Raw genomic sequence first — 27,385 nt, forward strand, 5'->3', positions numbered from 1 at the left:
CACAGTCATTTGGGGCCCGATGGGTTCTCAGTCTACCTTCCACCACCCCTCTTCACTTTCACCTTTACCCCTATTGATTTGTAAACAAGCTAGACTTCGATTCTGGGGGTGGTGTATCTTGGACCTCGGGCTTCTTTTTTTTCTCTTCTTTCTTTTCTTTCTTGCTATATGCACACGTTGATACGGAGATCTCCAGGGGAGAATGATGAATCAATACTCATGGCTTCAGTCCATATGATCTATAAACCTGCGCACTTCAGCCACATTGTAACCTAGCAAATTCTAACCCCAATCAGCAGAAAAAAGCATAGAATAGTATGCAGAGTGCAACCTCACCCTCTGCAACATGATACGTCCATCCAACCCAACCCCCAAACAAACGTTTCATCATGCCTGAAACACCCACTTCCGCCCAATGACCATGCCCGCGTGCCTTGCATAGACAATGCAGTCCTAGCGGCCTTACCCATAAACCACAATAAGCTTTCTGACTGGCTCCATCGAGCCGCGCAAGGGTGAAGTCACTAAGTGAACGAGGGTTTCTTAACTGCACGCCTCCAGTAGATGTCCAACACTGCCCTTTGCAACCATTTCCTATTAGTATTCACTTTATTAGCCCGTTTCACTTTCAAGCCATACACAAGAAAATAGACAAGTCAGCTGTCCTGCCTTGATTTAAATTTGATTTCGAGGGTCTCGTCATTTACATACTTCACCAGCACGGCTGGCATTCTCCGCGCCTCGCTTGCCTACGCCCACTATGTAGGAGATCACATTACAGTATGTAGGCTATACTGTACGTGTTTGGCGGTATTCGCCCCCCGCCTCCCCTTTGTATGTGTCCAGCTTCATTGTATTATGCGCCAACGCCCTTGTTTCATGAGTTTTGTCTGAGGGGTATGTCCTTGGTAGGGTTTATAAATATGGGATGAGGGCCGTGGTTTGAAATCATAAGTCACTTGCTGATCATCTTCGACTGTTGTCTTGAATCGAGTTTTACTCTAGATTTTCTTGTTCTTTCTTGCTCTTCATTCTGGTTCCCGGCACTACTTCAACGCCCATACTATAAGTGAACATACACCAAACTCAACTCTATACAACAACCAACCACAGAACAAACCCAACAAAATGCATCTCCCAACCCTCCTCTTAGCCCTAACGACCCTCACAACGGCAACCCCCCTCCCCTTCCCCTTCAGCCTAAAGTCCCTGAAATATGCCGACGACGCAACAACATTAACCCAATCCCAAATGGAAACAATCGCGCCCCAATCTACCTCCTGTGACAACCCACCCGCCGAAGGCGAATGCGCAACAGGCAAACAAGCCGCCAAATTCACTTCCCAGTCCTTCGATACGTACCAAGTGACCAACAAAGCTGAGCAAGCCGCCATCATCTCCCTCATGGCCTTTGAGAGTGATGATTTCCGATACAATAAGAACCATTTCCCTGGTGTTGCCGGGCAAGGCAGTGAGTATTCTACCATCCCGTCCCATACCAAGTCATATAAGATACTTCACCCTAGGTTATAGGCTATACATAGATCCAAAGTGAAAATATACTAATTATTTCTCTCCGTCCAGCCCGAAACATGCAATCACCAGCCTTCAACAAAAAATATGCCTCATCGCTCCCAGCATTGAGTGATCAGCTCGCTGCCGTGTCCAATGATCCGGCTGCTTTGTTGGATTTGTTGCGGAATAATGGGGCTTATGATTTCGGGTCTGGGGCTTGGTTCTTGACTACGCAGTGCTCGAAGGAGGTTCGTACTGCTCTGGCCAAGGGCGATGAGAGTGGTTGGAGTAGATATATCTCTGATTGTGTTGGGACTTCTGTTACTGATGAGCGGAAGGAGTATTGGGATCGGGCTGTCAAGGCTCTTGGAGTCTGATTTGGTTTTTTTTTTTTTCTTTCTCCTATTTATTGTCTTGAGCTACGCTTGATTTTTTCGGGTCGAGATTGGTTTTGGTTGGCTAAAAGCTGCTTCGGGCTCTGGTGTCAAGTAAGGTGTTATGATATTATGGGTTTTATGGATTTATGGGATAGTTTGGATCGGTTCAGTTAGGCGTAAGGTTATGGTTGTGGTATTCATGCATGATGAGAAGTTTTATCATATAACGTTTCCGTATCTCGTATCATTTCATCGTACTTTTGAATCTATTGCTCTCTACTTCCCAACTTATACTTTTCGGGGGCTCTGCCATTAGAGGACACCCTTGGTGCTGACGACGTCACCAGCGCCAACCTGTCCCTCAACGCGACGCTTACAAGCATTGCGGATGGCAACAGCAAGCGCCTTGAAAGCACTCTCAGCGCGGTGGTGGTCATTGTCACCATAAGTGCAACCGACATGCAAAGTGACACCAGCAGCCTGGGCAAAGCTCTGCAAACCGTGGGTGATCATCTCAGTGCTCAGAGCACCAATCTTCTCGCGCTTGAAGCCCAGATCAATGACTGCCCACGGCCGGCTGGAGAGATCAATGACTGCCCACGAGAGTGCCTCGTCGAGGGGAGCGTCACCGCGGCCGAAGCGCTCTAGCGATTGGCGCGCGCCGAGGGCTTTTGTGAAGGCTTCGCCGACGGCAAGGAATGTATCTTCTGTTGTGTGATGATCGTCGACTGGGATTGATTAGTTGCTTGATAGTTCGGCAGCGATTGACATTGTTTAATGCGTGACTCACTGTAAAGATCGCCCTTGGCGCGAATAGCCAAACTCATGCCACCGTGCTTGGCCAGCGCATGCAGCATGTGGTCGAGGAACCCAATGCCAGTGCTGATGGTGATTTGCTGTGTTGGGGTGAATTGTGTCGCATGGCCGGCGTCCTTGGGAGGCACAATGCCCTTCTTTGCGGCTTCGGCTTCTTGGGGGTCTGTCGGGGCGGGGAAGTGGGTGCTTGGCTCGTAGGGGGGCAGAGGGCCACCATCGAGGGAGAGCGAGACTTGGATTTTGGTCTCGTTGGTCGAGCGGGAGATCACCGCTGTGCGTGCAGAGAGAGCCATTGTATGCGGTTGGTATATGGATGTGTAGTTGATACTCCGTAATCGGGATTCTTTTTTGTCTGAGTCGTCGGGAAAATAGTTGATCCGATTATCAAACACCGAGATGCTCTCGCGATTTGCTTTTTCGTCGTTTCATATTCAGACTCTGGCTGGTCCAGGTATTAACGTTTAATCTGGTCAATTCGAGGTCTCTCTTGCTTTGCATACACTCAATTTATCGAGCTCCTACCACAGCTGCACTCCTGCACTCCTGCACACTTACATCACTACACCTACCACTTATCGCACCCCGCGGAAGCTTGGTCGATAAGGTTTCAAACAGTTCCTTAAACATTCGAACAGCTTTCAAATATATCAAGATGCCGCCACCATCAAATCAACGGGCCGAGATTGAGCCTCCGGAGGAACTCACTTGGATTGCTGCCCAGGGTTTCATGACCGGCGCATTCCGCGTATGTCGAATAGCTCTTGAATACTAAACCTCGATCGTCAGCTAACACCATCTAGTTCGGCTCCGTCTCCATCCTGGCTCATATGATCATGAGCCTCCCCCACCCCTTTGTTTTCTCTGCACCCAGTCCACCTGCTCACCCCGCGACACAACCCCGGCCCCGTCCGTCAATCTTCTCCCGCGATTACCTTCGCTCCCGACTCTTCCATCGCCCACTCGAGGGTTTCTCGGAATGGATCTCCCCAGGCTCCAAGGTCTATCGCGGGTTGACACCCCAGTTCAAAGTCTTCCTCCAGATGGCAGCCATGACACTCGGCGGGTGCATCTGGGCCGAGAAACGCGTCACAGAGTACATCAACATAGTTCGAAAGATTAGACGTGCAGAGCGACTGGAAGCGGAGAGGGCGCAGGGAACACGTCGTTAAGCAGAGAGCATAGAGAATACGAAACGCTAATCTGCGTTTTCGTTGTCTGCTATTGGAAGGATACATGGATGGGCTTGACCGCTCCGCCAAGAGATATCCCTGCCTTGAGATCCCGGCTCCTCTCAGGCTCAGGGGAGACGACAGGCTAGTCTGCCGATCTCGTTTGCTTCCGTCACCAATGACGCCAATTCCTGGGGCATGATGGTCTTCCCCTTGATTATCGCGCTGATCTTATTGCGATCTCCATTTGGACCACTTCAAATGCCGTAGAGCAGCAGGCTGCGTGGAGTGCCGATCTTTAGAGGTGGGCCATGATGCCACTCATTTCAAAAACTGTCCCATCATCCAAGGGCATGGAATGGAGGTGAGGGAAGTAGTATATGAAGTACTGTAGTAGGTGTATGGAAGGCTTAGGCTAGATTTGGGCACAGGTGCAGGTACATTGCAGCTACATGTACAGATAGCAGGCACATAATGACCAGGATCATTTGATATGCAACAATCCCTGCTCTTGAACCATCGTCTAGTATGAAGCAGTGGACCAAGCCTCTTACGTGTATTCGCTCCGGATTGGATTGGTTGCCAATGTCTCGAAATGCGGGCAGAAGCGCCTATACTTCCCACAATCCGCCATTCAATAGAAAAAAGTAATAGTCAAGAGTAATAATAACGAATAAATTGTCAATGATCTAGATTGGATGGTAAATTGTAATTCGAATCAAACCGGAAATTCAATACAGTCGACGAATTATAGTGAAACATTTCAGTGTTGGGGCGAATCTTTAGCTGCATCCGTCCATTCCTCCTTTTCCCCTCAACTTCTTCAGGTGTTTTCCCTTCCCAGACCTTTGGCTGTTCTCGTCTTCTGCTTTCATCTTTCTCTCACGCTATTCCTTTGGATCGGCTTGATCGGCTTGATCGACTCAGTTTAGCTTTGTGACACCAACTATCCGACTGGTCATTCCGTTCCGGTCTATTGATTTGTGGCGAAGCTCCTCTTCCGGACTACTCGCAACCAGCTTGCCACATTGTTGACAGGTGCCAGACGCGTCTGGAGTCCTAGATATAGTCACCGATCCCGCTTAAGGATTCCCCTGGTGTTGGAAAGCTGATTGCTTCCATGGCGCCCTGACGGTTTACCGTATGTACTACCTTCCCCTCCCTCCTCCTCTTTGCGTCTGACCTGGCCATGTCTGGAATCAGGGCTAACCGGTCTCAGTACTAACGACGTTGAGGTCGTCGAGATAAGCTTCTTTTCTCAGCACTCGCGGCGCTGCTCTTCACTTGATACCCTCCCCTGTTCTTGTACCACTTCACATTACCGACATGGCCGAAATCATTGGCAAACGAGAACGAAGAAAGAGTCTCAGCGTGTTCAGCCCGTCCTCCACACCCGCTCCCCCGACCCGGCCGTCACTCCATGACCGAACACCCTCGGATAATGTCCTGACCCGCGAGAAGAAAATTCGCCGCAATTCTGGCTTCTTCGGCCGATCTCAGAGTCCCAACAGATGGGCTACTGCGCCCAAAACTCGTCCTGGCACCGCAGGCTCGGATACCACCGCTCTACCCCAGGTCTCTACACCCATTGAGACCCCTCGTCCGCGGAGGAAGTCCTTACAGAAGAAACGAACCTCGGTATTTGGGTCTCTGAAATCGCTACATTCTTGGGAGGACGACGATCCTCTATCTGCCTCCGTCGCATCGGTAGGGGACGATCACAGTACGACCAGCCCCCGAAATGGGATTTGGTCATCTGCAATCCTTCACCATGGGGAACTCCAAACGACTGGGGGTATGTGGAGAAAAAAGAGCCAGTACCTCGTTCTTACAGACACCCATATTATTCGCTTCAAAAACCAAATCAAGGCCGCCGATGCCTTTTCTTCAATCCCCGCTTCATACAACACACGAGCGCCGGCTTCCCATCGCCAATCGGTGGCGTCAATCAGTTCGCTACAGGATATGCAGTTAATGGCGTCTGGTGATGCATCTGCTGGAATTCCTTTGAACAGTATTATTGCAGTATACATGTTGGAGGATGCACGGCTCTCTCCCACGGTCGAAGTGGCCTACCTAGATGAGCGATCTCACAAGGCCACCTTGGTACAGATGCAGACACCCGATTTACAAGAATTGAACCTTTGGATGGTGGGCATCCGCCAAGCTGCCAAGATGGCCAGAGCGAATTATCCATTGCCATTCAGCATGGCTTCAGTCGAGTATGTAACTCGTATGCTGGAACACGAACGAGACTACGACCCAGATGCTTTTCGCATGTTCCGAGTTATTCAGATCGCCTCCAGCAAATCAATCACCCGCTCTTCCTCGGACGATCTCACGAAGCTGTCGCCGACAGGTTGCTATCTTGCCATTGGCTCGCACAAGCTCCATCTATTGCCCATGCAGAAGACTAACAACCGGTCGTCAGTGGTTTCCTTATCAGACTGGGAAGCGGGCACTTCATTCGGTCTGATGAACTTGACTGGATTGTCTATGGAATATGGTGATGACAGCCTGCATCTCACTTTCAGGGTCCCTCTTAAAAAGTCGTTCAACGTATTCTTGGCTTCGGTCCATTCCGTCGAAGTTGCATGCTGGATTCGACAACATACTGAATACCTACGTCCGCTTTGGACTCGGCAGCCCTATGATTTTGTTGTGCCAAAGGAACTGCAAAACGACAACAATTTCCCACCTGTGGCTCTGGACGAGGATTATGGATGCTTTGACCGAACACTGGTTGCCTATTCAGCTAGCTACGACATCGATACTTCCAATATCCGGTATACCATTGACCACGAGTGCGAGGACGCGCCATGTTTCCGTCTTCTTAAACCGGCTTCAACGAAACATTCTCGGTACAATGCCGCGGAACTCATTGCGGTCATGCGGGCACTTCGCTACAACGAATTCTTTCGGTCAATCTCATTCAGAGGAGTCAATCTGGATGCATTGCAGGGTCTGCGTGATATACACGGAGTTGACTCAGATGTCCATCTCGACCGAGGTGGATCCTCAGTGAACATCCCAGGCCAGGCAAACCTGACCGTCCTCTCACAGGAAGTACGCGCTCTGGCATTAAAGAGTAAATGGCTGCGCCGGCTCGACTTTTCATACTGTCTCACCCGCACACCAACACCAACTTTGGAGAAAGGCACCCGTGACCCCGGATGTGGCATTCCAGAAGCTATTTTCCCTGTTTGTCGCCGAGAACTGACCAGCGTGGACTGGGTTGTGCTCAACGGTATCAAGCTCGGCGAGTCTGATCTGGACTATCTCGTTGATGCCGCATCTCAAAGACGCAGTCACCTGCGAGCTTTGGAAGTTGGGGACTGTGGACTATCCGTGCATGACCTTGACCTCCTTCTATCGACGATCGTTGCTCAAGAATCAACCCTCGAAGCAATCAACATCTCTGGTGTACAGGGCCGATTAAACCCAGACGTGCTCCAGCAGTATATTGGGTATTTCGGCCAAATTCGCAAAATCAACTTGTCCCGTATTTCACGGACGTCCGGCGCCGAGCCGCTGATCACAGCTGAAATGCTGTTCAACTGGCGACTTGAGGAGCTGGCTCTTAGTCGAACGGCTGTCAATCGCGAGACCGTTGACGCCATTGCTACTTATTTGGCTAGTGATCGCTCTCGGAATCTTCGTGTGATACGACTTGATCAGTGTGGTTTGACAGGTGAAGATGTGGCTATGTTTATGCACTCGATGTCGGTGGAAGGTCCACGCAGTCTCCATTTGCATGTCAATGAGAACCGTCTCGAGGATGGGTGTTCATTCATCTTCAGTGCGATTGCGAAGAACCAAACTCCATCGCATGTGTCCATGCGGATGATTGATTTTAAGAAGGAAGATCATTTCCGCGAGCTGGTCGAGTCGCTCCGGAAGAACCGCACTCTTCAGTTCTTGGACATTTCAAAGGCTTCGCTCCCATATGATGCTAGTCCCGAGACTTGTCGCTCGCTACAGTTGATGCTGGAGGAGAATGACACCCTTGAGGCATTGGATATCAGCGGAGATAACGCGCATCTTGATGTGGCACGCTTCGGTATCGGACTTAATCTTGCATTGACCGGTCTGAAGAAGAACAAGTCACTTAAAGTTTTGAGGATCGAGCATCAGAAACTTGGCCTTCAAGGTGCGAACACGTTGGCATCTGTCTTGGAGGAGAATGATTGCCTCCGCGAAGTCCACTGTGAGAACAATGACATCAATCTTCAGTCCTTCACAGTGCTGGTCAATGGTCTGCAGTGCAACCGCGCTCTTCTTACCCTCTCCTGCATGGACCGAGACCGACTCCAGTCTCTCGAAAAAGTGCGACGCGAGGTTGACAATGTTCGATGGGACCCTAGCGCCAACACCCAGACTTCCACGGGGAACTCGATTCGTCGATCTCTGTATGCAGCGATGAATGTCGGTCAATCGCAGGGACATCGGCTGAGCAAGGCGCCACCACCCAATGTTGTTTCTGCAATGGAAGCTTCGCCATTTGCCAATCACAACGTGGACCTTGTTTTGGAATCGCTGAACCAAAGATGGGACATTGAAGTCGCCCGCCTTAATCGATATCTCCTACGCAACTACAACATTGCCCATGGACTCGAAGACTCCGAAATCGATGATACAGCCAGTGACGGTCGACCCGCAACAGCGGCGAGCCTAGGCACAATGCTGGACAATCTCAAATTTGACGTCGCCGTCTCAGCAGATGAAATCCGCGCATCCCCACCAGAGGAATCCCCAGCCCTCTCCCGGCTCACAACCACATCCTCCATCCAATCCATGCAGCGTTCTGAATCCAGCGACACTACACCAAAGCCAATTTCAAGAACGCGCCCTCACACTGCCCGTGCCATTTCATCCGACTATAGCTCCACCTCATCTTCCCGCCTCGCTCTCCCTGTCCCAGCTGTCCCATCCACAGTCCAAAAACCAAGCAGCATCCGCAGCGCTCGCAGCTCATCCAGTACCGTATCCACTGGTACAGGTAGTGCTCGCAGCGCCTACGGCATGGCCTCATCCACCCTCAGAGGCTTCCTCAGTGGAACGGCTTTGAGGGAACGTCGTCGGGCAGACGCGGCGCGTCCTTCTCCATCGCCTGCTCCTGTCTATGTGACGAACGATAAGCCGCCTCAATTAGAGTGGAATCCTCCCAAGCTTGACTTGCAAGAGCTGCAATAGCCGGACACGTCCCTCATTCTCCTACCCCATCACCATCCCCTCTCCCTTGTACAGCATTCCCACTCTCTACACGAAGCCTGCTTTTTCATTCCAAAAGCCTGTGATATATACGACCCAGGTTTCATGTTCGTATCTATTTTTTTCCCTGGATACTTTTTTTCTTCCATTTCTATTTTCCCTAGTGGGTCCAATTCATTCTCACTCGGCCAGGCGGCGTGATACTGATACCCTGGCGTTCATACCCTGTCTTGATTTTGATCCAGGCGTTTCCATTCCATTGTTGCATTTTGCAAGTTTTCACTTACCTTCATCTTTATATTCAAATTTCATCGATACCTCGCCCCATCATTCCAATCAACATTCCCATTCTCCGTGGATGTTGAGACTTGTTTCTCTTTTCTTTGGGTATCAAATCAGTACCCCCCGCATCTCCTGCTGTTTGTTTCTTGCTAATTTGCTTCTGAACTCATTCTTGGCGCTTGTGTCTGCATGGCTAGTTAATGTTTATGTAGGTCGGCTGGGAGGTCTCATCAATTCATGGCGTTTCTTTCTCACCTGGACTTCATTCCCTCCCTTTTTATAGTAAGACCTTTGGTGGTTTACAGTAAGTTAATGTCCGTACAGACATAAATACTTGAAGAAATCATGTTTTCAAGAAAAAGACTATGTGCAAGAATATTGCATTCAGTATTGGCCAAAGACAAAAAGTGACTAGTAAACAGCAACAGCAGCCGAAAGAGCACCATCTGTGACCAATGCGCATAAGCTATGTACTGTTCTCTGCGGTCTCGAGGTGAGAAAGCAGATCATACGCATACTCGAGCCTATCAAATCCATATGTTGGCACACATGCGAACTATTGACCTCGATATATGCACAGACCGAAGAAGTTAAACAAGAGAAAATGCAAAGGGCTATGTAGGACAATCAAGAGACTGGCGAAAATCAAATCAAAAGTTTTTACAGCTGTACTGGTTCTTGAATTGGTGCACCTCACGTTGATTGGCATGTCTGCGTCTGTTGCTAGCCCAACTCCTCCCATCTTACATGGGTCAAGTCAAGTCATTGACAGGTGTCCCAACCAACCCCTACACCAGATCGAATGACTCCAAAAAAAAGACGCCTGACTGTATGTTTGTGACTATATATAAATACAAGAAAAACTACAAGGGGGAGATAATCCATTATTGTACAAGGAGGCTTCGACCTCCAACCCTAACCATACTCCACGCTCAGTTTTGAGACACGCCATCAGAGTAGACGACAATGCCATGTTTCCGATCTCTCTCATTCTCCTTAGCGCGGAACACACGGCCCTGCTCACTGATGTTTCGCAACCGCTGAAGGAATTCGACATTCTCGGTGTTGGCTTCGTCATCCTCTTTATCCAGGACCTTGCGGCGGCGAGTCTTGCACATTTGTAAAATGGCATTGCCCTGTTTCGGGCTGAGCTCGTTGATCTCATAGTCAACAGTCCAGGTGTCTCTCTTTGAGAAACTCTCGGGACGTTCGACTAATTCTCCGTTGACGTAATTCTTGGTGAGGAGGGTCATGGCCATGAGGTTCGGGTCGTATTCCTCGGTTGACTCTTGGTCTTCGGGTTTGGAGGTGCGGAGTTCCTGGTTCTCGCCGGGCTCCGCGACTCCGTCTTCTGGGTTTCCAAGTCCTAGAAGTTTATTTTGGAGAGCTTCGATCTCGGCTGAGTTCCTTGTCTGGATGGCGTGGATTTGCTCGTCCGTGACAGGCTGGGCGAAAATGTACATGAAGGGATTCACGGCCTCTCGGGTCTCGAAGTGGAAACGCAGGGATTGTTTGGGGAACTTGGCTGTGGCTTTGTCCATGATCTTCTCCCACAATGTTAAACTGATCTTGAACTCGGTATCGCCAAGTGTGGTGTCCAGCTGTCCATGGAGTGACTGGTCCATTTCGGGAAGACTGACGTATTGGAATCCGAAGATACGCTCGATGTTGTGGTATGCCACGAAGATTCCATCCATGCGGCCAACGCGTACTTGCAGCGAGTACTTGAGGAACGCGGCACGCATCATATCGAAGTACTCACGTTCGTAGGATTCCCAGGTGCCGAATCGACCCTTGAGCTCATACCCGACTCCCTTTTCGTGGTTGGCAGCGTCCATGCGGATTGAGACTACAGCACGGGTTTTGAGATCGTACATGCCAGTACCTGGCAGTCGAGGATCATAGGCGTCCAGCTGGGATCGCATGAGGAATTTACCCAAAGTGGTGTAGTGGTAGGACTCAGGGACAGCTTCCTCTTCCTCTGGGGTGATCTTGTTGGCACTGGACCGGCGGTACCGCTCAAACTCCTCCTTTGGTAGTGTGAGTAGTTTCTCCATTGACTTTCCGAGGTTCATGAGAATGTTGGCCGAGTCAAATTCTTTATCGGCGTCAATTGCGTATACATCCTCTTTCTCCTTGTAATGGACGAACATGGCAGTCGGTGCACGGAGAAGGCGAGTGAAGGTGCGTAGTTTCTCAGGGAATCCCTGGGAAACGTTGCGGGTATCGATAGTTCGCCAAGAGGACAAAAGGTAATGGAAATGAGAAAGGGCTGAGGTCATGCTTGATGAGGACCCGTAGTATTTCTTCTGCGTCTTCTGGGCCATTTCGCAGAGAACAGTATCCTTTGAAGATGTAATGTATGGCTTCAGAGTATTGAAATCGAACTCTGTAACAGGCATGATATCGCCCAGGTAGGGGTCAAAATTGTAAACACGAGACCGAGGATCGCGAAGGTGGTAGACACCAGGGTTGAAAAGCACACGATCAAGGCCAAAGGAAACACCTGGAACAGGCGACATAGGGTGGTCCAGTGCAGTCAATTGTAATGCTGTCGATGACACAGATCCGCAGTCCTTGTTCAGAACATGCTTGGCAACATGTGTCAATGTTTCCCTTTCGCCGCCCTGGTTCTCATTGTCTTTCGGAGTCTCACTTGCGGGCTCGCTAACCTTGGGTTTGCGTTTTGGTACCTGAGCTGCTCGGAGGATTTCCTCTACTACGTTGCTCGTGGACATCAAGTTCAGTGTGTTGGTTCTTGCCGGTTTACCAGATGACGCCTGTGCTGAGCCAGTCACCAGGTCATCGTTTGATTCAGCAGGATGCGTCGCTTGGTCTGGTTGTAGTTCTTGTTCCGCCTGCGGTTGTTGAATCGAGCCAGAAACATCTCGCTTTGACGGGTTGAGATCTGGGATAAGCTCTCGAATTCGGCGCCTTTGTCGTGCATTGAGTTTGATATTTGGTCTCTTTGTATTCGTCGATGATCCACTTTTCTTGTTACTCGAACTTTTGGGTTGGTCCGCGTTGGGTTGGCTTGTAGAGAGGTTGTCCTAAATGGTCAGTCAGGATGAAGTTGCGACGATTAAAACGGGTTAACATACTAAAGGCGAGTGGTCGCTTGAAGATGACCCGGCCTTTTTTGACGCGTCGACTGACTCGTGTCCTTGAGAATCAGACTGGGACAATAGCGCAGTTGTCCGATAGAACTGGCGCAAGCTGGCCGGCGCGGACCTGCGAGCTAGATATGGGATGGAGGCATGTCCACGCAAAGGGTCTGAAGCAGACCGCAATGAGACACGAAACATTCAGAAGATCAAAAAGAAAACGAGAGGATATGTAAACCCCCAATGCGCCCAGGAGAATAATCGCCAACGCCGCGGACTTGAGAGCCAGCCTTTTTTCTGCCATGATAGAGTCACCGCCTTTTGCCTTGTCTCTGCCTGCTTTTCAAGGTGTCGAGATGACGAGTCTAAGAGTTGAAGAAGACTCTGTTCAACTTCTATTCAACGTTTCTAGGGGATTGTGATAGGAATTATGATAGTGACAATTGAGCTTGAATTGTGAGTTAGGACTAAATAATGCAACCTCATACTATGCACCACTCTCACTTGTACTCAATCTACTATCTTTCCAATGGGCTAAAATGTATAACCAACATGAACGGTATTCGACCAAAAAAGTCTAGACTGATAGAGTCATATAAATCGGAATCCTAGCCACTATACAAACATATAAATACGTTATAAAGTCCCAAGTTCATCAGTTCTATACGTTCAATACCAAACCGTGCCGAAATCGCAAGTCTGGGGTCGGAGAAACACGCCGCCGGAGAAAAAAAAAGTTACAACTTTGACTTCACATTCGACACCCCCCGTGTGCTTCTCAGGTCTCAGTGAGGTGAGTGATTCCATTCTGTTTCTTGTTTTCCAGTCTATTTCCCCCGGCTTTTCAACTCGCTTCCCACAGTGCCCCTCCTTGTGACTCAATTTTCGTGGAGGGGCACTGCATACCCCGCGGAGGTTTCCCACAGTTGCCAATTGCACATTGCACTTCCAATTTCAACTGCTAATTCATACGCAGTCACTCGAGACGCAGCTTCTCCACAATGGCCTCCGAACAATTGCGCGTTCTTATCGTCGGCAATGGCGGCCGTGAGCACGCTTTCGCCTGGAAGCTGAGCGAGTCCCCGCTGGTCGACATTATCTACGTCGCTCCCGGAAACGGTGGTACTGGTCTGGGTGCCAACAGCAAGATCACCAACGCCAATGTCAAGGGTGATGACTACCCTGGCCTCGTCGCTTTTGCCCAGAAGAACGGCGTGAACCTCGTGGTTCCTGGCCCCGAGGCCCCTCTGGTGGATGGTATCCAGGGCTACTTCCAGGCTGGTGAGTTATATATTTCGAGTCCAAAAGAATCATACGATTGATTATGTCGAGATATACTAACATTTGTCTCTCATAGTCGGCATCCGCTGCTTTGGTCCCTCCAAGGCCGCCGCTCGCATGGAGGGTTCCAAGACCTTCTCCAAGGATTTCATGCAGCGCCACCAGATCCCTACTGCTCAGTTTGGTAACTTCTCCGACTACGAGTCCGCACGTCGTTACCTTGACTCCGTGTCCCACAATGTGGTCATCAAGGCCGACGGTCTGGCCGGTGGTAAGGGTGTGATCATCCCCACCACCAAGGAGGAGGCCCACCAGGCTCTCAAGGAGATGATGCTGGACCACCAGTTCGGCAAGGCCGGTGACGAGGTCGTCATCGAAGAGTACTTGGAGGGTGATGAGCTGAGCATCCTCACTTTCAGTGACGGCTACACCATCCGCTCTCTGCCCCCAGCCCAGGACCACAAGCGCATCTTCGATGGTGACCAGGGTCCCAACACCGGTGGCATGGGCTGCTACGCTCCTACTCGCATTGCTCCCAAGGAGGTTGTCGAGGAGATTGACCGAACCATTATCCAGCCTTCCGTTGACGGCATGCGCAAGGACGGTACGTTCCAGCTATACATGCGCTATTTGAAAACAAATTTACTAACGACATATCAGGCTTCCCCTTCGTTGGTATCCTGTTCACTGGTCTTATGATGACCAAGAACGGACCCAAGGTCCTCGAGTACAACGTCCGCGGTGGAGACCCCGAGACTCAGACCCTGCTCCCTCTGCTGAGCAAGGACACCGATCTGGCCCAGATCATGGTCGCCTGTGCTGAGCACTGGCTCGATGGTGTCTCGATCAAGATCGAGCCCAACTTCTCCACCACAGTCATTGGCGTCGCCGGCGGCTACCCCAACGCCTACGCCAAGGGCAAGAAGATCACTCTGGCTCCCGAGCCCGAGGGAACCCTCATCTTCCACGCCGGTACCACTCTCTCCAACGGCGAGCTCCAAACCAACGGTGGCCGTGTCATTGCCTCCACCGCCACAGCCTCCACCCTCGAAGAGGCCGTCGCCAAGTCCTACGAGGGCATCAAGACCATCAGCTTCGAAGACATGTTCTACCGCAAGGACATTGCCCACCGGGCCTTCCGCCAAACCGCCAGCAACTCCCTCACCTATGCTGCCGCAGGTGTCTCCATCGATGCCGGTAACGAGCTCGTCAACCGCATCAAGGCCTCCGTCTCCCGCACCAAGCGCCCCGGCACAGACGCCGTCATCGGCGGCTTCGGCGGTCTCTTCTCCCTCCCCGCCGCAAACTCCGCCTACCACCCTCTCTCGCCGACCCTGATCGGCGCCATTGACGGCGTCGGCACCAAGCTCAAGATCGCCCACTCAGTCGGCATCCACGACACCGTCGGCATCGACCTCGTCGCCATGAACGTCAACGACCTCGTCGTCCAAGGCGCCGAGCCCCTCTTCTTCCTGGACTGCTACTCCTGCGGCCACCTCGACGTCCCCACAGCAACCGCCTTCGTAACAGGTGTCGCCGAAGGCTGCGTCCAAGCCGGCTGCGCCCTGATCGGCGGCGAAACAGCTGAAATGCCCGGCCTCTTCATCGACGACTCCTACGACGCTGTCGGTGCCGCCGTCGGCGCCATCAACACCGTCGGCGAGAACGCCCGCAAGATCCTCCCTCACACCGACGCCATGCGCTCAGGCGATGTCCTGCTCGCCCTCGCCTCCTCGGGCCCCCACTCGAACGGATACTCGCTCGTTCGGAAGATCGTCGACCGCGCCGGTCTGTCCTTCTCCGACGTCGCCCCCTTCTCCATGCCTGGACTCGAGGACGGCGTTGCTCTCGGCCGTGCCCTGCTCACCCCAACCCGCATCTACGTCAAGTCCATCCTGGCTGCTCTGAACGCCCACGGCACCGCTATCAAGGGTCTCGCCCATATCACTGGTGGTGGTCTGACTGAGAACATCCCCCGTATGTTGCCTGCTACCCTTACCGCTGCTGTTGATGTCAGTGCCTGGAAGCAGCCTTCCGTCTTCCAGTGGTTGCAGCGTGCTGGTAATGTCTCTTCCGAGGAGATGGCCCGTGCCTTCAACTGTGGTGTTGGTATGATCATTGCCGTGGATCCTTCGGAGGAGGCTGCTATTCGTGCTACCTTCGAGCAGGCTGGTGAGACTGTTTACCGCGTTGGTGAGCTGCGTGCTCGTGCTGAGGGTGAGGAGGGAACTGTCCTGTCTGGACTTGAGTCTTGGTCTGCTTAGACTGGTCCAAGATTTATCGTTTGATATGATTGTATCCTGGACATGTTTGTTTGATTTGATTTGGTTTGATGTTGATATATGGCATGGATGATGAAAATGGGTTACTTGGTTACGTCTATATCTTAGATTCTTTTTTTTTCTCTTTTATTGTTTGATCTTGTATTTGGTGCTTGTTTCTGTACCTGTGCTTGTGTTTCCTTTTCGTATGTCCCTCTGTGAGAAGGATAACAAAATAAATAGGGCTGTTGGGTGAGTCCTTATATGACTGATGCTGATTCCTGTATTAGGAAATGATATACACTATTTTATGTGAATTGGATTGGATATTGTAGACTTGACATGACTTACGACTGCATGGATGATTAGACTGGTTGAAAAGTATTGGACAGTATTTTAATTATTTAATATTGAAATAAGCTGATAATAAATGGCCAGTTGGAGCATTTCGAAGCTAGAGCCAGCTTCTCTACACGGTCATCACGAATAGATGAAATAGAAGTTGTGGGACACATATTCATAGTTGAACAATTTGGTCGAAATATAACGACAAAAATACGGGAATCGGCTAGAACAATTGAAACAACAGAACGAACCTGAGGCAACTCCTGTACATCATCACCTACACGTACAAGGATCCCCAGGATCAGGATCCAGACTTGCAAGAACAAAGTGAAAAAAAAAGAAAAGAGGATGGATGGATAGAGAGTAAGGTAAGATAAAACAAAAGAAAAGACCGACTCTATTCCACTAAAATCAAGGTTCCATTTTCAGGCTATTTCGCTTGATAATGCGAGTCCAACAACGCTTGCAATCCACCAGTGCCACCATCCTGCTTTTTGATACACCAGGAAAGTACGAGCGAAGACGAGTAAGGCTAAGGAGCTTAGAAGCACTTGCGGTGAACGATCGAAGGACCGGACTCGTCGTACTCCTGCTTGGAGATCCACATCTGCTGGAAGGTGGACAGGGAGGCCAGAATGGAACCACCGATCCAGACGGAGTACTTGCGCTCGGGAGGAGCAATGATCTTGACCTTCATGGAAGAAGGAGCAAGAGCAGTGATCTCCTTCTGCATACGGTCGGAGATACCGGGGTACATGGTGGTACCACCAGACTAATAAAAGTGTTAATCGGGTGCGCAGAAATCAGCCGCGAAGAAAATACTTACCATGACAATGTTGCCGTACAGATCCTTACGGACATCAACATCACACTTCATGATGGAGTTGAAGGTGGTGACGTGGATACCGCCAGACTCGAGACCAAGAACGTTAGGCTGGAAGAGAGCCTCAGGAGCACGGAAGCGCTCGTTGCCAATAGTGATGACCTGTCCATCGGGAAGCTCGTAGGACTTCTCGAGGCTGGAGCTCTGGGAAGCGGTCTGGATCTCCTGCTCGAAGTCGAGGGCGACGTAGCAAAGCTTCTCCTTGATATCACGGACAATTTCACGCTCGGCGGTGGTGGAGAAAGTGTAACCACGCTCAGCAAGGATCTTCATCAGGTAATCGGTCAAGTCACGGCCAGCCATGTCGACACGCGAGATAGCGTGGGGGAGAGAGAAACCCTCGTAGATGGGGACAACGTGGGTGACACCATCACCGGAGTCGAGAACGATACCAGTGGTACGACCGGAGGCGTACAGGGACAGAACGGCCTGGATGGAGACGTAGAAGGCGGGGGCGTTGAAGGTCTCGAACACGATCTGGGTCATCTTCTCACGGTTGGACTTGGGGTTGATAGGAGCTTCGGTCAAGAGAATGGGGTGCTCTTCGGGGGCAACACGGAGCTCGTTGTAGAAGGTGTGGTGCCAGATCTTCTCCATGTCATCCCAGTTGGTGACAACACCGTGCTCAATGGGGTAGCGGAGCGTGAGGATACCACGCTTGGACTGTGCCTCATCACCCACGTAGGAGTCCTTCTGACCCATACCGATCATGATACTGCGCCCATGTTAGTATTCCAGCTATTTTTCGGGTTCCAATTTGATTTGGCGCTATGTATAAACACCGCGCCAAAAATCCAGGAAAAGGAGAGGGAGAGGAGAATTTACCCATGGTGACGGGGACGACCGACAATGGAGGCTAATTAAATTGTCAGATATTTCAATTCCATCAAAAATCACTTTTAAGCAAAAGAGGGGGTCATCCGACGCAAGGGTTGGCGTTGGTGGGATGACGGCCTCTGCAGGGAGGGGAAAACCAGTTCTGTGGGGTTGGACTTACGGAAGACAGCTCGAGGTGCGTCGTCACCGGCGAAACCGGCCTTACACATACCCGAACTAAAATGCAATTCATCAGTATGATATTCCTCGTGATCCTTGGAGCCCAGCTGGAGATGTGTGACAGGCGCTGAGGGGGCATTGAGCTGGGAGGCACCCTGCCATCGTGGCCGATTAGGGGGGGGCGATGTGGCAACGTAGACCGCGCCCGAGTTGAACCCCAACACACACACACCCAGAGGTGAATAGCATGGGCTCCGAGGTTGAATCAAATCACATACCCATTGTCGATGACGAGAGCAGCAACTTCCTCTATAATGACCAGGTATTAGTCTCCATTCGCAATCCGAGTTCTAGCCAACAGGGGGGGTTGACAGCTAGGATAAGCAGAACAAGCATGCTTATTCAGCTTGTCCAGGTTCAACATCAGGGTACATACCTTCCATTATGACGGATTGAAAAGAAAATTAAGAAAAGGGAGATGGATGTGAAAGGGGAGTATAGAGATGGGGGGAGATTCAGGAGGGAAGAAGGAAGAGAGCGAGAGAAGTGGAGAGGGGTTTGTGATGGCTGGGATTGGATTGTGCGCTGCCTGAGGCGTTCCTTCCCCTCCGACTTCACCTTTCTTATATTCTCAGTTCGATTCAGGCAGCCTAATTCTGGATTCGACTTCTATTTGGTCTAAATTACGTTGTTCTTGTTGTAATTGTCATTGGCTTTGGACAATGATGAATGCCTCCAGCAAGCCCCCGGTGCCGCGATGGGGAACACGTATCTTAGGACTGGGCTCCCGAGTTCAGCGTAAGCACCACTCTCCTAACAGGTATTAACAGGGTCTTAGGCAACGGACATTGTTCAGGCTGATCAGTTCCTCCCTTGCTCCCTTTTTCTCCGGAATGTGTCTACGATTGTGGCGCAGGCTTCCACTTTCTAAGTATAGAGGCCCCCAACAACCCCTCCGAACCAGACTTCAGCTCTAGGGATACGCTGGGTTCGCTGGGTACGGGTACAATCAAGACGTTCTGGACACGGGACATTAGGGAATTGGTGGCAGAAGGGGATTGGGGGCCAAGCCAGCTTTCCGGAGACTAGATCGACAGTTATCATATTTACCGCCATTTGGCTCCATCTCCTCCTGGTCGACCATCGGTGAGTGGCGGTCGCACGTGACAGAAGCCGCTAGTTGCCGCACGAATCACCCACGTCAGATTATGTCAGCGTCTTTTTTTCCAATACTTCTATCAGAACGAGTCCGGTGGGTGTTTCCTGTCACATAGTTCAATTCTTTACAGTCTGCGATAATTATATTCTGGTCGCATATACATCGAGAACTTATTGCCTCCCGAAACCATCAATCTTCCCATCAACCTAACAACCCCTCTACCCCGCCAATACTACAGTCATGGATCCCCAGATGAACAAGCTCCTCAAATGGAGTGTCGCCAACTCTCAGGTCTCTGAGGGTGCGGAGAGTGGTACTCCCAATGCCCCAGAAGCCTCCAAGGGGCTGACTCCGGATATGGTCAGGACATTGTTCGGCGGCCCTTCCGAGGCTGATCTCATGCGCGCCGCTATGGAGGTTGTGCACTCGGATGAAGCCGACATGGAGAACAAGTTGATCGCCATGGACAACTTCGAGCAATTGATCGAGGGAATTGACAACGCCAACAACCTGGAGCCCATGGGTCTGTGGACTCCGCTGGTCCAGTTGCTCAAGCACGACGAATCCGATCTGCGACGCATGGCCGCCTGGTGTATCGGAACTGCCGTGCAGAACAACGAGAAGGCCCAGGATAAGGTATGAAATAACTTTGTTTCATATGTGTGATAGGACTGCGCTAATCTGTGTAACAGCTTGTTCTGTTGAACGCCATCCCCGATCTCGTCACCATCGCCACAACCGACTCCAACCCCGCTGCGCGCAAGAAGGCTATCTACGCCCTCTCCTCTGCCACCCGCAACTACCAACCCGCTATGAACGAGTTGGTCAAGAGTTTGCCCGAGGGCTACCCCACCGACAAGAAGGATGCCGGTAACATGGACGACGTGGACGCCATTATGGACAAGCTGCGGGCTCACCCCGTCGATGCCTCAGCCTGAATACCTCTTTGATTGGACTAGATGAGTTGAGAACTGGATACCCGAATAGAGGCAGCAAGAAGCTGCTGCATAAAGCACGTCCCGTGGACAGGCAGATATTTGCCGAGGGAATTGGCGCTGGAAGTGCGATAGGCATCTCAACCGGCCGTGACTGCGCTGTGCACTGATTACGAGAGCCAAAGGAATTTCGCAATCGCTGCCTGCTTGTTACTAACCACCAGTGAGGGATACCTGAAATGGTTCGGCACTGGTGGTGATCTTGGCTGCCTGGGTTGTGTTGATGATCTACGCAATCCTGATGCTAGGCGTGCACGTTTTGACGTTTACATACCCAGGACTCTGTTCCTACTGTTTACATTATGCAATTACGAATTTCAATGTTTCACGTTAAAAGCTGATACCTTAAATTTCCATGTAAATCGCTATATACTTGCTGCCTATCTTGGCATATTCGTAGTTATGTCTTTGATTACGAGTCCATCAATTACCTCAAGACAAAAAACGAAAAAAACACATCTAGAAATAGCTCGAAGCAACAAATTAAATCAATAGCAAGTTATTCCGAAGTCAACATGCCTTGCCCTGTCAGTCTACAAGTAAACTCCATAGTCAACACCAGATCTCGGCCCAACTTTATTCCGACATCCATCGTCATCAGACTGCAGCTCTCACCAGCTCATCTCCCCAACCCTCCCCGCAACCATGGACGTCTCTAACAACCGCCTCTTCCGCTTCTCAAAGCCCGAATGGCTTAATAACTCCGCTGTCCGCAATGGCGGCGTCTACGTCTCCGGCGCACTGGTGAGCATGAATGCACTCCGATCCACCTCCACCTTCCTCCACCTCCGCACCACTTCAAGCACCTATTCCAGCTCCAAGAAAACAGCATCTATACTGGAAATTGGGATTGAAACATTACAAACACATGATCCCTTTAATCCGTGCAACCCGTCTCACTCAATCAAACTCCACGCCCATTCCCATACCCATGCCCAAACAAAACCACACTACATCCAAACCAAAGCTAACAATCAATCCCAGTTCGCAGCAGGATTTTTCTTCCTCATTGATGTCGCCTCCTTCTCCCGCAGTCCCCGAAACGGCTCTGATGTACACATCAAATTCGTCGACTGGATCCCCGGTATCTGCTCCGCATTGGGCATGCTGGTTATCAACTCGATTGAGAAGTCGCGGCTGCAGGCTGATAGCTTCAGCTATAGTGGGAGTGGCGTAGCGTGGAAGGCTCGCTTTGTGCTTTTCTTGGGCTTTGCTTTGCTTGCTGGTGGTCTTGCTGGTAGTGTGGTATGTATATGTCCACCTTTCTTCGCAATCTAGCTTGGGTTGGATTGGATTGGATTGAGATGGAAGTGTTGCTAATTTGTGTTCTTGTGCTGTAGACGGTCATGGTCCTCAAATATTTAATCAAGGATTATCCTATCCAGACGCTTTACTTCGGTATTGCAAACATTGTGGCTAATGGTCTTGTTATGCTCAGGTATGTTCATATTTGCTTATAGCTTTGCTCTGTGCCATTTTTGTCGGCCTGTACTAACTGTTTTCCTTTCTAGTTCTATTGTTCTTTGGGTCTCGCAGAACATTGAAGATGACTATACCTACAACCTTGCTCTGTGATCTAGATGTTGTCGTTTACAGTACACTTCAGCCTGTCTTTTTGTATTCTACTCATATTTTTCTATGCTGATGTGATGACCTTTTGAACTTGCTGGGCACATCTGTGTGCATTCACGTTTTTTTTTTTTTTGCTATTGGTTTGGCGTATAGCATGAATTCATTTCCGCATTTCCCGCAAATTTCGCTTTGCTGGGCTTACGTAGGGTGTCCGTATGATAACTTTATCCATACACATAAAGTAACATGAGAAGATAGTCCGTAAATCTTTTCACGCCTCTGTGGTTTACCCCAGGTAACGTTACCCCAGGTTCAACAAGTACAGATCGAAAGACTCGAACATGATAGAGCAGCAAAGTCAAGCAAGAAACGTCAAAGTAGAACAAATCAATTTATAATAAGGTTGACTCGCATGAAAGCCTTCGTTCAAATTATCGCAATACTACCAGTGGCACACTATAAATCGATTCATGGCCACATAGCAACAGATAACGTTAAAGTAAGAAAGACTTGCAGCCGCTTCAAAGCTATGCAATCAAAACAACAAATCCAATTCGCCTACTCCAACCCTAAACCAACAAATGCAATCATTCATCAAATCATAAAACCCGTCCACACCCAACCAAAGACCAAAGACGAACCCTCAATGCTCCTCACAGAACAACCTCAACAACTCATCAATACAAGTCATAGCCTTCTCCTTCTGCAAAACCACAGGCCCAGACACACACCCGGGAATTCCAGTTTTCAAATACCTCCTCAACGCAAATGCGGCAGCCTTGTACGTAGCATGATACATAGCCTTGAACTCATCATCGTCAGCAGAAACACCCGGCGCAGGCGTCTCAGCACGGAAAGACTCAGGCGCTGGTGTCGTTCCCGATGTATCGGCTTCTGCATCTGCGCCTCCGCCGGGCGCTTTGCTCATCGAGGCTGTGCGTGTATTGTTTGCGCGGTGGAAGCCGTAAAGACGCATGCATGTTAATATCGTGCGAGTTATTAGGTTCTTGTTCTCCGACACTATTGTTTCAGGGTCTTTGGATGGTGATCCCGGTACTGAGGTTGGCTTTTCCTCTGATGATAGATTCGATGGTTGGGGTTGTAGTTGGGATTGGAATGGTTCCCGACGAGAGCTAGGTCGAGATCCAGATCCAGATCCAATTCCAGAGTCCAAAAATGGCGTTGGTGTTTGTGCGCGCTTTTGCGGATCTGCTGTTGCGCGATTACCGCGCACGCTACCTGGTCGGTGGAGATTTGCGCCGATGGACACTGACCTCGATCTGCGTGCATGTGCTATGCGGTCCAGAGATGGGAGGGAGGAAACCTCGTCATCTGGTTCGCGCTTTATGCGCAATGACTGCAAATTTTGGGACGAGGAGAGAGGGCGTGAAGGTGCCATCAGTTGGGAGACTGCTTCGCCGCCGCGCTGACGGACGCGGCGGTGGTGCTGGGCAGCGACTTCGAAGAGAGTTGCTACTCGTTTGCGCTTAGGGCTTGGGGAGCTGATATCTGGGAGGAACTCGGCATGCCGGGTATTTGGTATGCTGTGTTCGCCAGCTGCGCTTCGTGGTGGTGATGGGTAGGCTTGCGCCTGGGTGAGGCGGGAGGTGGACAGTGGTGCGGCATAGATGCTGAGTTCATATGGAGCCCTCGGGGATGGTAATGTGGTTGTTGGGTCTGGGAGCTCTGATGGGGAGGAGTGTGGTGGTGTAGGTGGGCGTGTATAGCTTGCGCTGGCTAATACGCCGTACACGAGGAGGTTTGTTGTGGCTGCGCCGCCTTGTTTTGTGTTGCCGTCGACGCTGACCAGCAGGCCGACTGGGCACTGGAGGGATTTCTGGAGGGCTGGGTCTTCATCGTTTAGCCACAGGGAGCCGGTTAGCTTCTCCTTCAGCCATTGTGATGTCCCCGCATGGCTTGTATGTAATTCTAGGTTGGGGCCTGCGCGTGCATGGAGTGGAATGAGTGCTGGATTGACAAAGCTTTGGAGGCTTAGTTGGGACTCTTTTGAAAGCTCGGACTGCCAGTAGGAGTTTGGATCAATTAATCGAATTCCTATTTATGTTGTCAGCAGCAAGTCTGCTTGCAAGACGCGTGTGCCTTACCTTCTAGGTTGCAGTCCGAATTCGTTTTGACGGACCCTGACCAGACATTCATATTGCAGTCTGGATCCAGAGGGCTTTCTCAGGTGTTCATCATAGTCGAATAGAATTGTGGTTCGTTACGTTGCTCAGTGCTGTTATCTCCGATCTCTCGGACGCGCTGAAACCGCGCGCGGGGTCACGTGGTGCATAGATCTATTTGAATCCACGCCGGGCAAAGGAGACTATTCAAGTTTAATAATGAGGCAGCTGATCTCATGTTAAGAAGTTGACAAATATTCCTATATCCATTGTGTTATAGTACACATAAGGTATCACGACCGAGTATCACGCTACGAGAACCATCGCAGCCATTGAATCCATCCAAGCTAGACCCGCATCAAATACAGATCAGTCGTACAAAAGCATACCAAGCATACGCTGAAATCAAAAGAAATAGTTGGAAAGACGGATATCATGAAGTCTGAGCCTGCAAGGTCCCTTGGCCTACAGTTTAGTTCATGTAGTCCAAGGGCCCCGCACCCGAGTTGCGATCAGAACTCTTCTTGTTCCTGGAAGAACATCGAGAAGCTAATAATGGTTCCGTAAATCAAGAGACCTCCGAAAATTGACATGATCATTGCGGGGATCTCGATCGCACCGCTGTGGGCGAGGACAATGGGAAGCGCTGAAAACAGTTAGCCTGGTTGAAGACAACGTAATGGAAACATATGCAGGTTTATGTGATAGAGCATATCGCGATCGGACCGATCAAATGTCATGCCCCTCCAGAGGGGCTATTGCGCCAATACGTACCAATGCCAGTCAGAACCAAGAATCCAGTCATGAAGCGTCCAAAATCCATTGCAGAGTTGCTCGAACTGTCCATGAAGTCGTCGGGATTTGCGCATCGTTGGCAAATCCAGTTGGGGAGGGGCGCAACGACGTAGATGCCGACGACCAGCAACGGCCAGTACTTATGCCATAGTGCGGAAGAGAGGATAACGAGAAGGAAGCCAATGGCAAGAACCTGGTTGATTGTGAGTAAGTCGCTATTCAACATAGAAGCGGCCAAGCTCAACGTACAAATGAAAGCGCGATGATAGTCTTGAGTCCAGCCGCCATGATTGCGGAGACACCGAAGTCCGATCGATGAGAGTTGAGGTGAAAGGAGTCGTCGAAGGGTCTGGATAAAACCAGATGAGAATATCAATAGCAGACTCGTAATCACTGCCCCATTGACCGAGTGCAGGAGAGCAGAGATAGAAGTGCGAAGCGTCAGTTGGAGATGAGCTCGGAATGAGTGACGTTGGCGCCTGGAGGTCACTGGGTGTTGATGCCTCAGGCCTCAACAGCTCATGCTTCACACCGCGTCACTTTACTGCCTATTCCAGCTCCCTCATTCTCTCTCCATCTCCGGTTTATCCTCTGGGTCTTGCTGTCTATCGTGATTCTTGAACCCTTCTCCCCCGTCATCTCTATATTCACTCAACCACTCCCGCCGCCATGTTCAGAAACAATTACGACAACGATGCCGTCACCTTGTAAGCCTACCCGACCTTCCTCCGATCCATCAAGTGCTAACTCGGCGATAATAGCTCCCCACAAGGCCGTATCTTCCAGGTAGAATATGCACAGGAAGCTGTGAAGCAAGGATCCGTCGTGGTGGGATTGGTGAACAAGACACATGCCGTGCTCGTTGGACTCAAGGTTCGCAAAACACCACCTACAAATGAACAGAGTAGTCGGAAACTAACATCGGCATCCCCACAGCGCAACGCAGAAGAGCTCTCCTCGTATCAGAAGAAGATCATCGAGATCGATTCGCACATGGCCATCGCTATCGCCGGCCTTGCATCAGACGCCCGCGTCCTCTCAAACTTCATGAAGCAGCAGTCCCTCGGATCGAAGATGACCTACGGCCGGCCCATTCCCCTGGACCGAATCGTTGCCCAGATTGGTGACCGCGCGCAGACCAACACTCAGCACTACGGCAAGCGGCCATACGGTGTAGGACTCCTGGTGGCCGGTGTTGACGAGGCTGGACCGCATCTGTTCGAGTTCCAGCCCTCGGGTCTGACCCACGAGATGGTTGCTTGTGCTATTGGTGCGCGCTCGCAGATGGCGCGTACGTATCTGGAAAGGAACTTGGACAAGTTTGCGGATTGCAGTCGTGATGAGCTTGTTCAGCACGGTCTGCGTGCTCTTAAGGAGACTTTGTCTCAGGATAAGGAGCTTACAGTGGATAACACTTCCGTTGGTGTTGTGGGTATCACAAATGGCAAGAAGGAGAGCTTCAAGCTGTACGAGGGTCAGGACACGGCCGCGCTGCTCGAGGTGCTCGAGCAGTCTGAGCAAGGTGGGGAGGGCGAGTCCATGGAAGTTGATTCATAATCCTCTGATTTGGTTTAATGATGCATAGACATGAAATCTGCTTATGCTTTATCTGGTAATGGTCTCCGTTATGTCAATCATTCAATTCGTAAGGCTATTCTAATGAAGTAAATCTACTTCTGTATGGTATATATCCAACCCCGAACAGCCCAAGACAGCCCAAAGCCCAGTCCCGAAACCTAACAATACGACAAAACACATGTCCGTATATACACGTACCTAGACTGACGTCGACAGTCTCAACCATATAAATATCTCACTCCTGTCCCCAATTCAACCGCATCCGACCCTGACTAACTCGATAAGCCAGCAACTTAGGGAAAACCTCCGCAGGATCCTTAGCCTCCGCCAAGATCTCCCCATTATCCGCAGAAATATATCCCTCCTGCACAGCATTGCGCACCCAGCCCAACAACCCATCCCAGTACCCATTGATATTCAACAACACAACACCAACCTTATGAATCCCCAACTGATTCCACGTCGTCATCTCCATAACCTCCTCAATAGTTCCAAACCCACCAGCCAGCGACACAAACCCAGACCCAGGACCCCCCTCTAGCACTTTCGTCGCCATCAACCGCTTGCGCGTATGCATGTCCGGAACAACAGTCGTCATGCCGTACTCTGACTCGGGGATGCCGTTCCCATCAATGGAATCAGAAATGACTCGCTCGGCGGTTTTCCCGCCGGTCTCGGTGCTGTTGCCGTTCTGCTGCTCGCGCATGCCGCTGTCGGTGGCTACTTGCACCAGGGCCCGCGGGATGATGCCGTGCACGGCTTGGGGGCCGGAGAGCTTGACTAGTGTGCGGGCGACTTCGCCCATTAGGCCTGTTGTGCCGCCGCCGTAGACGAGTTGCACGTTGTGCTTGTGCAGCTCTTCTGCTAGGGTTCGGGCTGCTTCCATGTGGACTGGGTTCTTGCCGGATACGGAGCCGCAGCTG

The 27,385-nt window shown here is 50.8% G+C and overlaps 13 protein-coding genes across 13 annotated transcripts; 7 read left to right on the forward strand and 6 right to left on the reverse strand.

Annotated features, from left to right (window-relative positions):
• Positions 1-1,128: 1,128 nt before the first annotated feature.
• On the forward strand, positions 1,129-1,892 carry N7511_007879 (uncharacterized protein; the record flags this gene model as incomplete). Its single annotated transcript, XM_057130256.1, has 2 exons — positions 1,129-1,471; positions 1,585-1,892. 2 exons carry the CDS (start codon positions 1,129-1,131, stop codon positions 1,890-1,892), a joined length of 651 nt encoding a protein of 216 aa, XP_056982039.1.
• A 312-nt stretch (positions 1,893-2,204) lies between these two features.
• his3 (imidazoleglycerol-phosphate dehydratase HIS3) lies at positions 2,205-3,001 on the reverse strand (the record flags this gene model as incomplete). The annotated part of the gene is made up of 2 exons (XM_057130257.1): positions 2,205-2,620; positions 2,683-3,001. The coding sequence occupies 2 exons, from the start codon at positions 2,999-3,001 to the stop codon at positions 2,205-2,207; spliced, it is 735 nt and encodes a 244-aa protein (XP_056982040.1).
• A 359-nt stretch (positions 3,002-3,360) lies between these two features.
• Positions 3,361-3,877, forward strand: N7511_007881 (uncharacterized protein; the record flags this gene model as incomplete). Its single annotated transcript, XM_057130258.1, has 2 exons — positions 3,361-3,453; positions 3,509-3,877. The coding sequence occupies 2 exons, from the start codon at positions 3,361-3,363 to the stop codon at positions 3,875-3,877; spliced, it is 462 nt and encodes a 153-aa protein (XP_056982041.1).
• Positions 3,878-5,203: 1,326 nt separating this feature from the next.
• On the forward strand, positions 5,204-9,070 carry N7511_007882 (uncharacterized protein; the record flags this gene model as incomplete). Its single annotated transcript, XM_057130259.1, has 1 exon — positions 5,204-9,070. The coding sequence occupies one exon, from the start codon at positions 5,204-5,206 to the stop codon at positions 9,068-9,070; it is 3,867 nt and encodes a 1,288-aa protein (XP_056982042.1).
• A 1,232-nt stretch (positions 9,071-10,302) lies between these two features.
• Positions 10,303-12,675, reverse strand: N7511_007883 (Pet127 family protein; the record flags this gene model as incomplete). Its single annotated transcript, XM_057130260.1, has 2 exons — positions 10,303-12,420; positions 12,472-12,675. 2 exons carry the CDS (start codon positions 12,673-12,675, stop codon positions 10,303-10,305), a joined length of 2,322 nt encoding a protein of 773 aa, XP_056982043.1.
• An 800-nt stretch (positions 12,676-13,475) lies between these two features.
• ade1 (bifunctional aminoimidazole ribotide synthase/glycinamide ribotide synthase) lies at positions 13,476-16,019 on the forward strand (the record flags this gene model as incomplete). Its single annotated transcript, XM_057130261.1, has 3 exons — positions 13,476-13,755; positions 13,832-14,359; positions 14,416-16,019. 3 exons carry the CDS (start codon positions 13,476-13,478, stop codon positions 16,017-16,019), a joined length of 2,412 nt encoding a protein of 803 aa, XP_056982044.1.
• Positions 16,020-16,902: 883 nt separating this feature from the next.
• Positions 16,903-18,683, reverse strand: act1 (actin; the record flags this gene model as incomplete). The annotated part of the gene is made up of 6 exons (XM_057130262.1): positions 16,903-17,133; positions 17,188-17,959; positions 18,070-18,100; positions 18,242-18,297; positions 18,519-18,549; positions 18,677-18,683. The coding sequence occupies 6 exons, from the start codon at positions 18,681-18,683 to the stop codon at positions 16,903-16,905; spliced, it is 1,128 nt and encodes a 375-aa protein (XP_056982045.1).
• A 956-nt stretch (positions 18,684-19,639) lies between these two features.
• On the forward strand, positions 19,640-20,337 carry fes1 (Hsp70 nucleotide exchange factor FES1; the record flags this gene model as incomplete). The annotated part of the gene is made up of 2 exons (XM_057130263.1): positions 19,640-20,035; positions 20,092-20,337. 2 exons carry the CDS (start codon positions 19,640-19,642, stop codon positions 20,335-20,337), a joined length of 642 nt encoding a protein of 213 aa, XP_056982046.1.
• A 702-nt stretch (positions 20,338-21,039) lies between these two features.
• N7511_007887 (UPF0220 family protein) lies at positions 21,040-21,969 on the forward strand (the record flags this gene model as incomplete). Its single annotated transcript, XM_057130264.1, has 4 exons — positions 21,040-21,138; positions 21,379-21,639; positions 21,735-21,832; positions 21,906-21,969. The coding sequence occupies 4 exons, from the start codon at positions 21,040-21,042 to the stop codon at positions 21,967-21,969; spliced, it is 522 nt and encodes a 173-aa protein (XP_056982047.1).
• Positions 21,970-22,609: 640 nt separating this feature from the next.
• N7511_007888 (uncharacterized protein) lies at positions 22,610-24,123 on the reverse strand (the record flags this gene model as incomplete). The annotated part of the gene is made up of 2 exons (XM_057130265.1): positions 22,610-24,021; positions 24,072-24,123. 2 exons carry the CDS (start codon positions 24,121-24,123, stop codon positions 22,610-22,612), a joined length of 1,464 nt encoding a protein of 487 aa, XP_056982048.1.
• Positions 24,124-24,601: 478 nt separating this feature from the next.
• Positions 24,602-25,211, reverse strand: N7511_007889 (Vps55 family protein; the record flags this gene model as incomplete). Its single annotated transcript, XM_057130266.1, has 3 exons — positions 25,134-25,211; positions 24,864-25,077; positions 24,602-24,735 (listed from the first exon to the last, which is right to left on the reverse strand). Exons 1-3 carry the CDS (start codon positions 25,170-25,172, stop codon positions 24,602-24,604), a joined length of 387 nt encoding a protein of 128 aa, XP_056982049.1. The 5' UTR covers positions 25,173-25,211.
• A 342-nt stretch (positions 25,212-25,553) lies between these two features.
• pre5 (proteasome core particle subunit alpha 6) lies at positions 25,554-26,441 on the forward strand (the record flags this gene model as incomplete). Its single annotated transcript, XM_057130267.1, has 3 exons — positions 25,554-25,591; positions 25,646-25,757; positions 25,821-26,441. The coding sequence occupies 3 exons, from the start codon at positions 25,554-25,556 to the stop codon at positions 26,439-26,441; spliced, it is 771 nt and encodes a 256-aa protein (XP_056982050.1).
• Positions 26,442-26,697: 256 nt separating this feature from the next.
• N7511_007891 (LOG family protein) lies at positions 26,698-27,348 on the reverse strand (the record flags this gene model as incomplete). Its single annotated transcript, XM_057130268.1, has 1 exon — positions 26,698-27,348. One exon carries the CDS (start codon positions 27,346-27,348, stop codon positions 26,698-26,700), a length of 651 nt encoding a protein of 216 aa, XP_056982051.1.
• Between the last annotated feature and the right edge of the window lie 37 nt (positions 27,349-27,385).

The sequence above is a fragment of the Penicillium nucicola genome, assembly GCF_028828085.1.
Source record: "Penicillium nucicola strain IBT 29836 chromosome Unknown utg000008l, whole genome shotgun sequence".
Taxonomy (NCBI): Eukaryota; Fungi; Ascomycota; class Eurotiomycetes; order Eurotiales; family Aspergillaceae; genus Penicillium; species Penicillium nucicola.